This window comes from Panulirus ornatus, chromosome 54 (assembly GCF_036320965.1).
Source record: "Panulirus ornatus isolate Po-2019 chromosome 54, ASM3632096v1, whole genome shotgun sequence".
NCBI lineage: Eukaryota > Metazoa > Arthropoda > Malacostraca > Decapoda > Palinuridae > Panulirus > Panulirus ornatus.
The window spans coordinates 5159717-5177216 of record NC_092277.1 but is presented as its reverse complement, the minus strand read 5'-3'; the positions used below and the strand labels follow the sequence as shown (position 1 = coordinate 5177216).

Below are 17500 nucleotides of genomic sequence, written 5' to 3'. Positions count from 1 at the left end.
AGCACTCACTCTTATCCCCTTTGCCTTTGTACAATGGCACTATGCACGCATTCCGCCAATCCTCAGGCACCTCACCATGAGTCATACATACATTAAATAACCTTACCAACCAGTCAACAATACAGTCACCCCCTTTTTTAATAGATTCCACTCCAATGCCATCCAAACCTGCTGCCTTGCCGGCTTTCATCTTCAGCAAAGCTTTTACTACCTCTTCTCTGTTCACCAAATCATTTTCCCTAACCCTCTCACTTTGCACACCACCTCGACCAAAACACCCTATATCTGCCACTCTTATCATCAAACACACTCAACAAACCTTCAAAATACTCACTCCATCTCCTTCTCACATCACCACTACTTGTTATCACCTCCCCATTAGCGCCCTTCACTGAAGTTCCCATTTGCTCCCTTGTCTTACGCACTTTATTTACCTCCTTCCAGAACATCTTTTTTTTTTTTTTTTTTTTTATACTTTGTCGCTGTCTCCCGCGTTTGCGAGGTAGCGCAAGGAAACAGACGAAAGAAATGGCCTAACCCCCCCCCATACACATGTACATACACACGTCCACACACGCAAATATACATACCTATACAGCTTTCCATGGTTTACCCCAGACGCTTCACATGCCTTGATTTAATCCACCGACAGCACGTCAACCCCTGTATACCACATCGCTCCAATTCACTCTATTCCTTGCCCTCCTTTCACCCTCCTGCATGTTCAGGCCCCGATCACACAAAATCTTTTTCACTCCATCTTTCCACCTCCAATTTGGTCTCCCTCTTCTCCTCGTTCCCTCCATCTCCGACACATATATCCTCTTGGTCAATCTTTCCTCACTCATTCTCTCCATGTGCCCAAACCATTTCAAAACACCCTCTTCTGCTCTCTCAACCACGCTCTTTTTATTTCCACACATCTCTCTTACCCTTACGTTACTTACTCGATCAAACCACCTCACACTACACATTGTCCTCAAACATCTCATTTCCAGCACATCCATCCTCCTGCGCACAACTCTATCCATAGCCCACGCCTCGCAACCATACAACATTGTTGGAACCACTATTCCTTCAAACATACCCATTTTTGCTTTCCGAGATAATGTTCTCGACTTCCACACATTTTTCAAGGCTCCCAAAATTTTCGCCCCCTCCCCCACCCTATGATCCACTTCCGCTTCCATGGTTCCATCCGCTGACAGATCCACTTCCAGATATCTAAAACACTTCACTTCCTCCAGTTTTTCTCCATTCAAACTCACCTCCCAATTGACTTGACCCTCAACCCTACTGTACCTAATAACCTTGCTCTTATTCACATTTACTCTTAACTTTCTTCTTCCACACACTTTACCAAACTCAGTCACCAGCTTCTGCAGTTTCTCACATGAATCAGCCACCAGCGCTGTATCATCAGCGAACAACAACTGACTCACTTCCCAAGCTCTCTCATCCCCAACAGACTTCATACTTGCCCCTCTTTCCAAAACTCTTGCATTTACCTCCCTAACAACCCCATCCATAAACAAATTAAACAACCATGGAGACATCACACACCCCTGCCACAAACCTACATTCACTGAGAACCAATCACTTTCTTCTCTTCCTACACGTACACATGCCTTACATCCTCGATAAAAACTTTTCACTCCTTCTAACAACTTGCCTCCCACACCATATATTCTTAATACCTTCCACAGAGCATCTCTATCAACTCTATCATATGCCTTCTCCAGATCCATAAATGCTACATACAAATCCATTTGCTTTTCTAAGTATTTCTCACATACATTCTTCAAAGCAAACACCTGATCCACACATCCTCTACCACTTCTGAAACCGCACTGCTCTTCCCCAATCTGATGCTCTGTACATGCCTTCACCCTCTCAATCAATACCCTCCCATATAATTTACCAGGAATACTCAACAAACTTATACCTCTGTAATTTGAGCACTCACTCTTATCCCCTTTGCCTTTGTACAATGGCACTATGCACGCATTCCGCCAATCCTCTGGCACCTCACCATGAGTCATACATACATTAAATAACCTTACCAACCAGTCAACAATACAGTCACCCCCTTTTTTAATAAATTCCACTGCAATACCATCCAAACCTGCTGCCTTGGGCTTTCATCTTCCGCAAAGCTTTTACTACCTCTTCTCTGTTTACCAAATCATTTTCCCTAACCCTCTCACTTTGCACACCACCTCGACCAAAACACCCTATATCTGCCACTCTATCATCAGACACATTCAACAAACCTTCAAAATACTCATTCCATCTCCTTCTCACATCACCACTACTTGTTATCACCTCCCCATTTACGCCCTTCACTGAAGTTCCCATTTGCTCCCTTGTCTTACGCACCCTATTTACCTCCTTCCAGAACATCTTTTTATTCTCCCTAAAATTTACTGATAGTCTCTCACCCCAACTCTCATTTGCCCTTTTTTTCACCTCTTGCACCTTTCTCTTGACCTCCTGTCTCTTTCTTTTATACTTCTCCCACTCAATTGCATTTTTTCCCTGCAAAAATCGTCCAAATGCCTCTCTCTTCTCTTTCACTAATACTCTTACTTCTTCATCCCACCACTCACTACCCTTTCTAAACAGCCCACCTCCCACTCTTCTCATGCCACAAGCATCTTTTGCGCAATCCATCACTGATTCCCTAAATACATCCCATTCCTCCCCCACTCCCCTTACTTCCATTGTTCTCACCTTTTTCCATTCTGTACACAGTCTCTCCTGGTACTTCCCCACACAGGTCTCCTTCCCAAGCTCACTTACTCTCACCACCTTCTTCACCCCAACATTCACTCCTCTTTTCTGAAAACCCATACTAATCTTCACCTTAGCCTCCACAAGATAATGATCAGACATCCCTCCAGTTGCACCTCTCAGCACATTAACATCCAAAAGTCTCTCTTTCGCACGCCTGTCAATTAACACATAATCCAATAACGCTCTCTGGCCATCTCTCCTACTTACATAAGTATACTTATGTATATCTCGCTTTTTAAACCTTTTTATTCTCCCTAAAATATATATATATATATATATATATATATATATATATATATATATATATATATATATATATATATATATATATATTTCTTTTAAACTATTCGCCATTTCCCGCGTTAGGACTGGGCCTTTTTTGGAATATCCCCACCTGGCCCCCTCTGTTCCTTCCTTTGGAAAATTAAAAAAAAAAAAAACGAGAGGGGAGGATTTCCAGCCCCCTGCTCCCTCCCCTTTTAGTCGCCTTCTACGACACGCAGGGAATACATGGGAAGTATTCTTAATCCCCTATCCCCAGGGATATATTTGTTTGTTTCATACTATTCGCCATTTCCCGCATTAGCGAGGTAGCGTTAAGAACAGAGGACTGGGCTTTTGAGGGAATATCTCACCTGGCCCCCTTCTCTGTTCCCTCTTTTGGAAAATTAAATAAAAATGAGAGGGGAGGATTTCCAGCCCCCCGCTCCCTTCCCTTTTAGTTGCCTTCTACGACACGCAGGGAATACGTGGGAAGTATTCTTTCTCCCCTATCCCCATGGATATATATATATTTCTTTTTTCTTTCATACTATTCGCCATTTCCCGCATTAGCGAGGTAGCATTGAGAACAGAGGACTGGGCCATTGAGGGAATATCCTCACCTGGGCCCCTTCTCTGTTCCCTCTTTTAGAAAATTAAAAAAAAAAGTGAGAGGGGAGGATTTCCAGCCCCCCGCTCCCTCCCCTTTTAGTCGCCTTCTACGACACGCAGGGAATACGTGGGAAGTATTCTTTCTCCCCTATCCCCAGGGATTATATATATATATATATATATATATATATATATATATATATATATATATATATATATATATATATATATCTTTTCTTTCTTTCAAACTATTCGCCATTTCCCACATTAGCGAGGTAGCGTTAAGAACAGAGGACTGGGCCTTGAGGGAATACCCTCACCTGGCCGAATTCTCTGTTCCTTCTTTGGGAAAAAAAAAAAAAAAAAAAAAAAAAAAAACGAGAGGGGAGGATTTCCAGCCCCCCCGCTCCCTCCCCTTTTAGTCGCCTTCTACGACACGCAGGGAATACGTGGGAAGTATTCTTTCTCCCCTATCCCCAGGGATATATATATATATATATATATATATATATATATATATATATATATATATATATATATATATATATATATATATATTGAAAATGTGAAGGAAATAGTGAAATTGGAGAAAAATGTAGCTTAGACATTGAAGCTTATTGATACAGTGGTTAAATTGATGAGAACTGCTATTGACGTTTGTGTAAATAAATTATACATTTCCTTTTTTCCATAGCCAGAGGTTGAACCATTATGTGACATTCTTTTTTTCATTCATTTCAAGCTAGAAGTTTCAGTTTTCTAAATTGTTTCTTACATTTCTCATATGTATATATATGTATGTGTGTGTGTGTGTATATGTGCATATGTATGTGTGTGTGTGTGTATGTGTATATGTATATATATATGTATATTATCCCTGGGGATAGGGGTGAAAGAATACTTCCCACGTATTCCTCGCGTGTCGTAGAAAGCGACTAGAGGGGACGGGAGCGGGGGGCCAGAAATCCTCCCCTCCTTGTATTAACTTTCTAAAATGGGAAACAGAAGAAGGAGTCACGCGGGGAGTGCTCATCCTCCTCGAAGGCTCAGAATGGGGTGTCTAAATGTGTGTGGATGTAGCCAAGATGTAAAAAAAGGAGAGATAGGTAGTATGTTTGAGGAAAGGAACCTGGATGTTTTGGCTCTAAGTGAAACGAAGCTCAAGGGTAAAGGGGAAGAGTGGTTTGGGAATGTCTGGGGAGTAAAGTCAGGGGTTAGTGAGAGGACAAGAGCAAGGGAAGGAGTAGCAATACTCCTGAAACAGGAGTTGTGGGAGTATGTGATAGAATGTAAGAAAGTAAATTCTCGATTAATATGGGTAAAACTGAAAGTTGATGGAGAGAGGTGGGTGATTATTGGTGCATATGCACCTGGGCATGAGAAGAAAGATCATGAGAGGCAAGTGTTTTGGGAGCAGCTGAATGAGTGTGTTAGTGGTTTTGATGCACGAGACCGGGTCATAGTGATCGTTGATTTGAATGCAAAGGTGAGTAATGTGGCAGTTGAGGGAATAATTGGTATACATGGGGTGTTCAGTGTTGTAAATGGAAATGGTGAAGAGCTTGTAGATTTATGTGCTGAAAAAGGACTGATGATTGGGAATACCTGGTTTAAAAAGCGAGATATACATAAGTATACTTATGTAAGTAGGAGAGATGGCCAGAGAGCGTTATTGGATTACGTGTTAATTGACAGGCATGCGAAAGAGAGACTTTTGGATGTTAATGTGCTGAGAGGTGCAACTGGAGGGATGTCTGATCATTATCTTGTGGAGGCTAAGGTGAAGATTTGTATGGGTTTTCAGAAAAGAAGAGTGAATGTTGGGGTGAAGAGGGTGGTGAGAGTAAGTGAGCTTGGGAAGGAGACCTGTGTGAGGAAGTACCAGGAGAGACTGAGTACAGAATGGAAAAAGGTGAGAACAATGGAAGTAAGGGGAGTGGGGGAGGAATGGGATGTATTTAGGGAATCGGTGATGGATTGCGCAAAAGATGCTTGTGGCATGAGAAGAGTGGGAGGTGGGTTGATTAGAAAGGGTAGTGAGTGGTGGGATGAAGAAGTAAGAGTATTAGTGAAAGAGAAGAGAGAGGCATTTGGACAATTTTTGCAGGGAAAAAATGCAATTGAGTGGGAGATGTATAAAAGAAAGAGACAGGAGGTCAAGAGAAAGGTGCAAGAGGTGAAAAAGAGGGCAAATGAGAGTTGGGGTGAGAGAGTATCATTAAATTTTAGGGAGAATAAAAAGATGTTCTGGAAGGAGGTAAATAAATTGCGTAAGACAAGAGAGCAAATGGGAACTTCAGTGAAGGGCGCAAATGGGGAGGTGATAACAAGTAGTGGTGATGTGAGAAGGAGATGGAGTGAGTATTTTGAAGGTTTGTTGAATGTGTTTGATGATAGAGTGGCAGATATAGGGTGTTTTGGTCGAGGTGGTGTGCAAAGTGAGAGGGTTAGGGAAAATGATTTGGTAAACAGAGAAGAGGTAGTGAAAGCTTTGTGGAAGACGAAAGCTAGCAAGGCAGCAGGTTTGGATGGTATTGCAGTGGAATTTATTAAAAAAGGGGGTGACTGTATTGTTGACTGGTTGGTAAGGTTATTTAATGTATGTATGACTCATGGTGAGGTGCCTGAGGATTGGCGGAATGCGTGCATAGTGCCATTGTACAAAGGCAAAGGGGATAAGAGTGAGTGCTCAAATTACAGAGGTATAATTTTGTTGAGTATTCCTGGGAAATTATATGGGAGGGTATTGAATGAGAGGGTGAAGGCATGTACAGAGCATCAGATCGGGGAAGAGCAGTGTGGTTTCAGAAGTGGTAGAGGATGTGTGGATCAGGTGTTTGCTTTGAAGAATGTATGTGAGAAATACTTAGAAAAGCAAATGGATTTGTATGTAGCATTTATGGATCTGGAGAAGGCATATGATAGAGTTGATAGAGATGCTCTGTGGAAGGTATTAAGAATATATGGTGTGGGAGGAAAGTTGTTAGAAGCAGTGAAAAGTTTTTATCGAGGATGTAAGGCATGTGTACGTGTAGGAAGAGAGGAAAGTGATTGGTTCTCAGTGAATGTAGGTTTGCGGCAGGGGTGTGTGATGTCTCCATGGTTGTTTAATTTGTTTATGGATGGGGTTGTTAGGGAGGTGAATGCAAGAGTTTTGGAAAGAGGGGCAAGTATGAAGTCTGTTGGGGATGAGAGAGCTTGGGAAGTGAGTCAGTTGTTGTTCGCTGATGATACAGCGCTGGTGGCTGATTCATGTGAGAAACTGCAGAAGCTGGTGACTGAGTTTGGAAAAGTGTGTGGAAGAAGAAAGTTAAGAGTAAATGTGAATAAGAGTAAGGTTATTAGGTACAGTAGGGTTGAGGGTCAAGTCAATTGGGAGGTGAGTTTGAATGGAGAAAAACTGGAGGAAGTGAAGTGTTTTAGATATCTGGGAGTGGATCTGGCAGCGGATGGAACCATGGAAGCGGAAGTGGATCATAGGGTGGGGGAGGGGGCGAAAATCCTAGGGGCCTTGAAGAATGTGTGGAAGTCGAGAACATTATCTCGGAAAGCAAAAATGGGTATGTTTGAAGGAATAGTGGTTCCAACAATGTTGTATGGTTGCGAGGCGTGGAGTATGGATAGAGTTGTGCGCAGGAGGATGGATGTGCTGGAAATGAGATGTTTGAGGACAATGTGTGGTGTGAGGTGGTTTGATCGAGTGAGTAACGTAAGGGTAAGAGAGATGTGTGGAAATAAAAAGAGCGTGGTTGAGAGAGCAGAAGAGGGTGTTTTGAAGTGGTTTGGGCACATGGAGAGGATGAGTGAGGAAAGATTGACCAAGAGGATATATGTGTCGGAGGTAGAGGGAACAAAGAGAAGAGGGAGACCAAATTGGAGGTGGAAAGATGGAGTGAAAAAGATTTTGTTTGATCGGAGCCTGAACATGCAGCAGGGTGAAATGCGGGCAAGGAATAGAGTGAATTGGAGCGATGTGGTATACCGGGGTTGATGTGCTGTCAGTGGATTGAAGCAGGGCATGTGAAGCGTCTGGGGTAAACCATGGAAAGCTGTGTAGGTATGTATATTTGCGTGTGTGGACGTATGTATATACATGTGTATGGGGGGGTTGGGCCATTTCTTTCGTCTGTTTCCTTGCGCTACCTCGCAAACGCGGGAGACAGCGACAAAGTATAATAAAAAAAAACAAAATATATATATATATATATATATATATATATATATATATATATATATATCTTTTTTTTTTTTTTTCATACTATTTGCCATTTCCCACATCAGCGAGGTAGCGTTAAGAACTGAGGACTGGGCCTTAGAGTGAAATCCTCACCTGGCCCCCTTCTCTGTTCCTCCTTTTGGAAAAAAAAAAAAAAAAAAAAAGAGAGGGGAGGATTATATATATATATATATATATATATATATATATATATATATATATATATATATATATATATATATATTTTTTTTTTTTTTTTTGCTTTGTCGCTGTCTCCCGCGTTTGCGAGGTAGCGCAAGGAAACAGACGAAAGAAATGGCCCAACCCACCCCCATACACATGCCTTGATTCAATCCACTCACAGCATGTCAACCCCAATGTACCACATCGCTCCAATTCACTCTATTCTTTGCCCTCCTTTCACCCTCCTGCATGTTCAGGCCCCGATCACACAAAATCTTTTTCACTCCATCTTTCCACCTCCAATTTGGTCTCCCTCTTCTCCTCGTTCCCTCCACCTCCGACACATATAACCTCTTTGTCAATCTTTCCTCACTCATTCTCTCCATGTGACCAAACCATTTCAAAACACCCTCTTCTGCTCTCTTAACCACACTCTTTTTATTTCCACACATCTCTCTTACCCTTACGTTACTTACTCGATCAAACCACCTCACACCACACATTGTCCTCAAACATCTCATTTCCAGCACATCCATCCTCCTGCGCACAACTCTATCCATACTCCACGCCTCGCAACCATATAACATTGTTGGAACCACTATTCCTTCATACATACCCATTTTTGCTTTCCGAGATAATGTTCTCGACTTCCACACATTCTTCAAGGCTCCCAGAATTTTCGCCCCCTCCCCCACCCTATGATCCACTTCCGCTTCCATGGTTCCATCCGCTGCCAGATCCACTCCCAGATATCTAAAACACTTCACTTCCTCCAGTTTTTCTCCATTCAAACTCACCTCCCAATTGAATTGACCCTCAACCCTACTGTATCCAATAACCTTGCTCTTATTCACATTTACTCTTAACTTTCTTCTTTCACACACTTTACCAAACTCAGTCACCAGCTTCTGCAGTTTCTCACATGAATCAGCCACCAGCGCTGTATCATCAGCGAACAACAACTGACTCACTTCCCAAGCTCTCTCATCCCCAACACACTTCATACTTGCCCCTCTTTCCAAAACTCTTGCATTCACCTCCCTAACAACCCCATCCAGAAACAAATTAAACAACCATGGAGACATCACACACCCTTGACGCAAACCTACATTCACTGAGAACCAATCACTTTCCTCTCTTCCTACACGTACACATGCCTTACATCCTCGATAAAAACTTTTCACTGCTTCTAACAACTTGCCTCCCACACCATATATTCTTAATACCTTCCACAGAGCATCTCTATCAACTCTATCATATGCCTTCTCCAGATCCATAAATGCTACATACAAATCCATTTGCTTTTCTAAGTATTTCTCACATACATTCTTCAAAGCAAACACCTGATCCACACATCCTCTAGCACTTCTGAAACCACACTGCTCTTCCCCAATCTGATGCTCTGTACATGCCTTCACCCTCTCAATCAATACCCTCCCATATAATTTGCCAGGAATACTCAACAAACTTATACCTCTGTAATTTGAGCACTCACTCTTATCCCCTTTGCCTTTGTACAATGGCACTATGCACGCATTCCGCCAATCCTCAGGCACCTCACCATGAGTCATACACACATTAAATAACCTTACCAACCAGTCAACAATACAGTCACCCCCTTTTTTAATAGATTCCACTGCAATACCATCCAAACCTGCTGCCTTGCCGGCTTTCATCTTCCGCAAAGCTTTTACTACCTCTTCTCTGTTTACCAACTCATTTTCCCTAACCCTCGCACTTTGCACAACACCTCGACCAAAACACCCTATATCTGCCACTCTATCATCAAACACATTCAACAAACTTTCAAAATACTCACTCCATTTCCTTCTCACATCACCACTACTTGTTATCACCTCCCCATTTGCGCCCTTCACTGAAGTTCCCATTTGCTCCCTTGTCTTACGCACTTTATTTACCTCCTTCCAGAACATCTTTTTATTCTCCCTAAAATTTAATGATACTCTCTCACCCCAACTCTCATTTGCCCTTTTTTTCACCTCTTGCACCTTTCTCTTGACCTCCTGTCTCTTTCTTTTATACGTCTCCCACTCAATTGCATTTTTTCCCTGCAAAAATCGTCCAAATGCCTCTCTCTTCTCTTTCACTAATACTCTTACTTCTTCATCCCACCACTCACTACCCTTTTTAATCAACCCACCTCCCACTCTTCTCATGCCACAAGCATCTTTTGCGCAATCCATCACTGATTCCCTAAATACATCCCATTCCTCCCCCACTCCCCTTACTTCCATTGTTCTCACCTTTTTCCATTCTGTACTCAGTCTCTCCTGGTACTTCCTCACACAAGTCTCCTTCCCAAGCTCACTTACTCTCACCACCCTCTTCACCCCAACATTCATTCTTCTTTTCTGAAAACCCATACAAATCTTCACCTTAGCCTCCACAAGATAATGATCAGACATCCCTCCAGTTGCACTTCTCAGCACATTAACATCCAAAAGTCTCTCTTTCGCGCGCCTGTCAATTAACACGTAATCCAATAATGCTCTCTGGCCATCTCTCCTACTTACATAAGTATACTTATGTATATCTCGCTTTTTAAACCAGGTATTCCCAATCATCAGTCCTTTTTCAGTACATAAATCTACAAGCTCTTCACCATTTCCATTTACAACACTGAACACCCCATGTATACCAATTATTCCCTCAACTGCCACATTACTCACCTTTGCATTCAAATCACCCAACACTATAACCCGGTCTCGTGCATCAAAACCACTAACACACTCATTCAGCTGCTCCCAAAACACTTGCCTCTCATGATCTTTCTTCTCATGCCCAGGTGCATATGCATCAATAATCACCCATCTCTCTCCATCAACTTTCAGTTTTACCCATATTAATCGAGAATTTACTTTCTTACATTCTATCACATACTTCCACAACTCCTGTTTCAGGAGTACTGCTACTTCTTCCCTTGCTCTTGTCCTCTCACTAACCCCTGACTTTACTCCCAAGACATTCCCAAACCACTCTTCCCCTTTACCCTTGAGCTTCGTTTCACTCAGAGCCAAAACATCCAGGTTCCTTTCCTCAAACATACTACCTATCTCTCCTTTTTTCACATCTTGGTTACATCCACACACATTTAGGCACCCCAATCTGAGCCTTCGAGGAGGATGAGCACTCCCCCCGTGACTCCTTCTTCTGTTTCCCATTTTAGAAAGTTAAAAAAATACAAGGAGGGGAGGATTTCTGGCCCCCCGCTCCCGTCCCCTCTAGTCGCTTTCTACGACACGCGAGGAATGCGTGGGAAGTATTCTTTCACCCCTATCCCCAGGGATTATATACATATATATATACACATACACACACATACACACACACACGCACATATACACACACACACACATACATATATATACATGTGAAAAATGTAAGAAACAATTTAGAAAACTGAAACTTCTAGCTTGAAATGAAATGAAAAAATGAATGTCACATAATGGTTCAACCTCTGGCTATGGAAAGGAAATGTTTAATTTATTTACACAAACGTTAATAGTAGTTCTCATCAATTTAACCACTGTATCAATAAGATTCAATGTCTAAGCTACATTTTTTCCAATTTCACTATTTCTTGTCAAAGCACCATGTATGAAAACTATCACTCCAGTAACACAACTATAAACATTTACTTCCCCTTTAAAAAAAGTTCTGCGGAAGTCTGTCTCGATACACTGCGGGACACTCTACCACCTGGCGAGGTTTGTGTTGCAATGGTTCTTGATTCACAAACGTAGTAGCATCACTGGTGGGCCAAGGTAGTTCCATTGGCAAAGAGGAGCTCATGAAAATATATATATAAATATATATATATATATATATATATTTTTTTTCTTTCAAACTATTCGCCATTTCCCACGTTAGCAAGGTAGCATTAAGAACAGAGGACTGGACGCCTCTGAGGGAATATCCTCACCTGGCCCCCTTCTCTGTTCCTTCTTTTGGAAAATTAAAAAAAAAAGACAAGAGGGGAGGATTTCCAGCCCCCCGCTCTCTCCCCTTTTAGTTGCCTTCTACGACATGCAGGGAATACGTGGGAAGTATTCTTTCTCCCCTATCCCCTATCCCTATATATATATATATATATATATATATATATATATATATATATATATATATATATATATATATGTATATATATATATATATTTTTTTTTTTTTTTTTTTGCTTTGTCGCTGTCTCCCGCGTTTGCGAGGTAGCACAAGGAAACAGACGAAAGAAATGGCCCAACCCACCCCCATACACATGTATATACATACGTCCACAATGCAAATATACATACCTACACAGCTTTCCATGGTTTACCCCAGACGCTTCACATGCCTTGATTCAATCCACTGCCAGCACGTCAACCCCGGTATACCACATCGCTCCAATTCACTCTATTCCTTGCCCTCCTTTCACCCTCCTGCATGTTCAGGCCCCGATCACACAAAATCTTTTTCACTCCATCTTTCCACCTCCAATTTGGTCTCCCTCTTCTCCTCGTTCCCTCCATCTCCGACACATATATCCTCTTGGTCAATCTTTCCTCACTCATTCTCTCCATGTGACCAAACCATTTCAAAACATCCTCTTCTGCTCTCTCAACCACGCTCTTTTTATTTCCACACATCTCTCTTACCCTTACGTTACTTACTCGATCAAACCACCTCACACCACACATTGTCCTCAAACATCTCATTTCCAGCACATCCATCCTCCTGCGCACAACTCTATCCATAGTCCCCGCCTCGCAACAATACAACATTGTTGGAACCACTATTCCTTCAAACATACCCATTTTTGCTTTCCGAAATAATGTTCTCGACTTCCACACATTCTTCAAGGCTCCCAGAATTTTCGACCCCTCCCCCACCCTATGATCCACTTCCGCTTCCATGTTTCCATCCGCTACCAGATCCACTCCCAGATATCTAAAACACTTCACTTCCTCCAGTTTTTCTCCATTCAAACTCACCTCCCAATTGACTTGACCCTCAACCCTACTGTACCTAATAACCTTGCTCTTATTCACATTTACTCTTAACTTTCTTCTTTCACACACTTTACCAAACTCAGTCACCAGCTTCTGCAGTTTCTCACATGAATCAGCCACCAGCGCTGTATCATCAGCGAACAACAACTGACTCACTTCCCAAGCTCTCTCATCCACAACAGACTTCATACTTGCCCCTCTTTCCAAAACTCTTGCATTCACCTCCCTAACAACCCCATCCAGAAACAAATTAAACAACCATGGAGACATCACACACCCCTGCCGCAAACCTACATTCACTGAGAACCAATCACTTTCCTCTCTTCCTACACGTACACATGCCTTACATCCTCGATAAAAACTTTTCACTGCTTCTAACAACGTGCCACCCACACCATATATTCTTAATACCTTCCACAGAGCATCTCTATCAACTCTATCATATGCCTTCTCCAGATCCATAAATGCTACATACAAATCCATTTGCTTTTCTAAGTATTTCTCACATACATTCTTCAAAGCAAACACCTGATCCACACATCCTCTACCACTTTTGAAACCACACTGCTCTTCCCCAATCTGATGCTCTGTACATGCCTTCACCCTCTCAATCAATACTCTCCCATACAATTTGCCAGGAATACTCAACAAACTTATACCTCTGTAATTTGAGCACTCACTCTTATCCCCTTTGCCTTTGTACAATGGCACTATGCACGCATTCCACCAATCCTCAGGCACCTCACCATGAGTCATACATACATTAAATAACCTTACCAACCAGTCAACAATACAGTCACCCCCTTTTTTAATAAATTCCACTGCAATACCATCCAAACCTGCTGCCTTGCCGGCTTTCATCTTCCGCAAAGCTTTTACTACCTCTTCTCTATTTACCAAATCATTTTCCCTAACCCTCGCACTTTGCACACCACCTCGACCAAAACACCCTATATCTGCCACTCTATCATCAAACACATTCAACAAACCTTCAAACCTTCATAATATATATATATATATATATATATATATATATATATATATATATATATATATATATATATATATATTATTATCCCTGGGGATAGGGGAGAAAGAATACTTCCCACGTATTCCCTGCGTGTCGTAGAAGGCGACTAAAAGGGAAGGGAGCGGGGGGCTGGAAATCCTCCCCTCTCAATTTTTTTTTTCTTTTTTATTTTCCAAAAGAAGGAACAGAGAAGGGGGCCTGGTGAGGATATTCCCTAAAAGGCCCAGTCCTCTGTTCTTAACGCTACCTCGCTAATGCGGGAAATGGCGAATAGTATGAAAGAAAGAAAGATATATATATTATGAAAGTTAATACAAGGAGGGGAGGATTTCTGGCCCCCCGCTCCCGTCCCCTCTAGTCGCTTTCTACGACACGCGAGGAATACGTGGGAAGTATTCTTTCACCCCTATCCCCAGGGATAATATACATATATATATACATATACACATACACACACATACACATACATACGCACATATACACACACACACACATACATATATATACATATGAAAAATGTAAGAAACAATTTAGAAAACTGAAACTTCTAGCTTGAAATGAATGAAAAAAATGAATGTCACATAATGGTTCAACCTCTGGCTATGGAAAAAAGGAAATGTATAATTTATTTACACAAACGTCAATAGCAGTTCTCATCAATTTAACCACTGGTTCCAACAATGTTGTATGGTTGCGAGGCGTGGGCTATGGATAGAGTTGTGCGCAGGAGGATGGATGTGCTGGAAATGAGATGTTTGAGGACAATGTGTGGTGTGAGGTGGTTTGATCGAGTGAGTAACGTAAGGGTAAGAGAGATGTGTGGAAATAAAAAGAGCGTGGTTGAGAGAGCAGAAGAGGGTGTTTTGAAGTGGTTTGGGCACATGGAGAGAATGAGTGAGGAAAGATTGACCAAGAGGATATATGTGTCGGAGGTGGAGGGAACGAGGAGAAGAGGGAGACCAAATTGGAGGTGGAAAGATGGAGTGAAAAAGATTTTGTGTGATCGGGGCCTGAACATGCAGGAGGGTGAAAGGAGGGCAAGGAATAGAGTGAATTGGAGCGATGTGGTATACCGGGGTTGACGTGCTGTCAGTGGATTGAATCAAGGCATGTGAAGCGTCTGGGGTAAACCATGGAAAGCTGTGTAGGTATGTATATTTGCGTGTGTGGACGTATGTATATACATGTGTATGGTGGGGGAGTTGGGCCATTTCTTTCGTCTGTTTCCTTGCGCTACCTCGCAAACGCGGGAGACAGCGACAAAGTATAAAAAAAAAAAAAAAAAATATATTATGAAATACACCCTCATCTCATTTGTTTCATTTTCCTATGCAATGTTGGATAATGTCAATAAAAACTATTCTGAAGGCAAAGCTAAACCAAAATCTTTAACAAAATATTTCATAGGCTGAACTTAACAGTCAATTGCCACATTTGCAGTTAATTTTTTTAATATCAGCTGACATGGTACAGGCTATCCCATTAATGCTCTCTCTCTCTCTCTCTCTCTCTCTCTCTCTCTCTCTCTCTCTCTCTCTCTCTCTCTCTCTCTCTCTTCATACATATTTTTTCATACATTCACCATTTCCCACATTAGCAAAGTAGCATTAAGAAAAGAGGACTAAGCCTTAGAGGGAATATCCTCACTTGGCCCCTTCTCTGTTCCTTCTGCAAAATTAAAAAAAAAAAAAAGGGAGGGGAGGATTTCTACCTTGAGCAAGGTATCCATTTCATCGACCAACCCCTACGGGTGAATGAACACCTATGCGCTCGACCCTGGGTGGCCTGTGATTGCGTCACAGTCCGGAACACTAACCGCTACACTATGGGAATCCATAAAGTTTGTCACAAACATCTACAGTTACATAAACATTCCAGTGTACAATAAAAAATTTCTTACCAACAGCCTTGATGAAGTATTAGACTAAGAATTCAGCACTATGTTCTGATACAAAAGTCACAATTACAACTATAAGCCTAAAACACTATGATATACTTTAGGAGCGTAAAAACTGGGCTAACAGTACTTGCATTCACTACAAATGGGTTATTTTGAATTTTTTTTTCAAATCAGTTTTAAGCTACTATGATAAACTCTTGAGAAACTTTGTTTAGACTTTAATAAGCAAACCTCATATTGGATGAATACCCCAATTTATCCAAGTTAGGGATGCAAGCAAAATTAATCATAGGAGGTGGGCCACACATTAGCACTATGGTGTCATCTGATGGGGTGTAGAGGTGCTCCTAGATCATATCCGCATTCACAAACCCACTGCTGTATGTCCATCCTTCTTCTGGACGATCTACAGTGTACCACAGCTTGAATTTATCTGGGTAATGGGCTTGCACTTCTTCTAACTCATGCCTCAATAAAATATCAGCCTCAGTTTGATTGGCAAAGAGCAGCTTCAGCTGAGTCTTGTCTCCCTCATCACGAACAACCTGACGCACTAACTGAAGCATAGGAGTGATCCCTGTGCCACCAGCGATCATGTTAACTTTCTGAGCAGTGACCAAATTTGGTGGGGACTTCTTGTCAGGTTTGATGGCAAACACACCACGTCCTCGGTATTCCAACAGGCCTGATAGCCCTCGAACATCAATAGTCTCCCTGAATTTCATAGCCTCCAAGTGCTGACTCATTTTTCCACCATCAGGAAATTTTGGGTGTACATTCTTGAAATAAATCTTGACAACAAGATCCATGTATCCCTTATCCTCATCACAAGACACAGGAGTGTATGGGCGCACCACTAGTTGGCCATCAACACATGCGGAGAGGTATATGTCCTGACCAACAGGCAAACCAAGAATATGGTCAGGAGGTGGTAGCTTGAATCGGAAACGTCTAGTGTCATGAGATATCTCCTCTCGTTCAATCAGCTCCTGAGGATACTTGACAGTAGGGTCCTGAAGAGTACGGGGAGGTTCACGCTTTTTGGAGAGGTACAGCTTAGTAAGAATGGCTGTACCAACCACTATCATCAACCCCACCACCAGAGGAATGGCCTTTATATGATCCATGTTGTAGCTCTTAAGAAAAAGCAGTTTTCGACGTAAATTACGCCACAACCCATAATACGTGTCTTGGATATAGGAACTTTCTCCCATTAACATGAACTCTTTAAAATATTTTTACCTATGTGATGACTCAACACTAAACCGGCATTCATATGAGAACATTTATATGACAACATTTCTATATATATATATATATATATATATATATATATATATATATATATATATATATATTTTTTTTCTTTATACTTTGTCGCTGTCTCCCGCGTTTGCGAGGTAGCGCAAGGAAACAGACGAAAGAAATGGCCCAACCCCCCCCCATACACATGTACATACACACGTCCACACACGCAAATATACATACCTACACAG

General features: G+C 41.8%; 2 protein-coding genes across 10 annotated transcripts in view; one reads left to right on the top strand and one right to left on the bottom strand.

Moving 5' to 3' along the window:
- The window catches only part of LOC139765362 (uncharacterized), a 574294-nt gene that overhangs the window by 95382 nt on the left and 461412 nt on the right, over window positions 1–17500 (top strand). The gene's annotated exons all lie outside the window — the stretch shown is intronic.
- Window positions 15397–17199, bottom strand: LOC139765308 (NADH-cytochrome b5 reductase 3-like). Its single transcript, XM_071692695.1, is given in 1 exon segment — window positions 15397–17199. A coding segment is annotated over 1 exon segment (909 nt). The 5' UTR covers window positions 17132–17199; the 3' UTR covers window positions 15397–16222.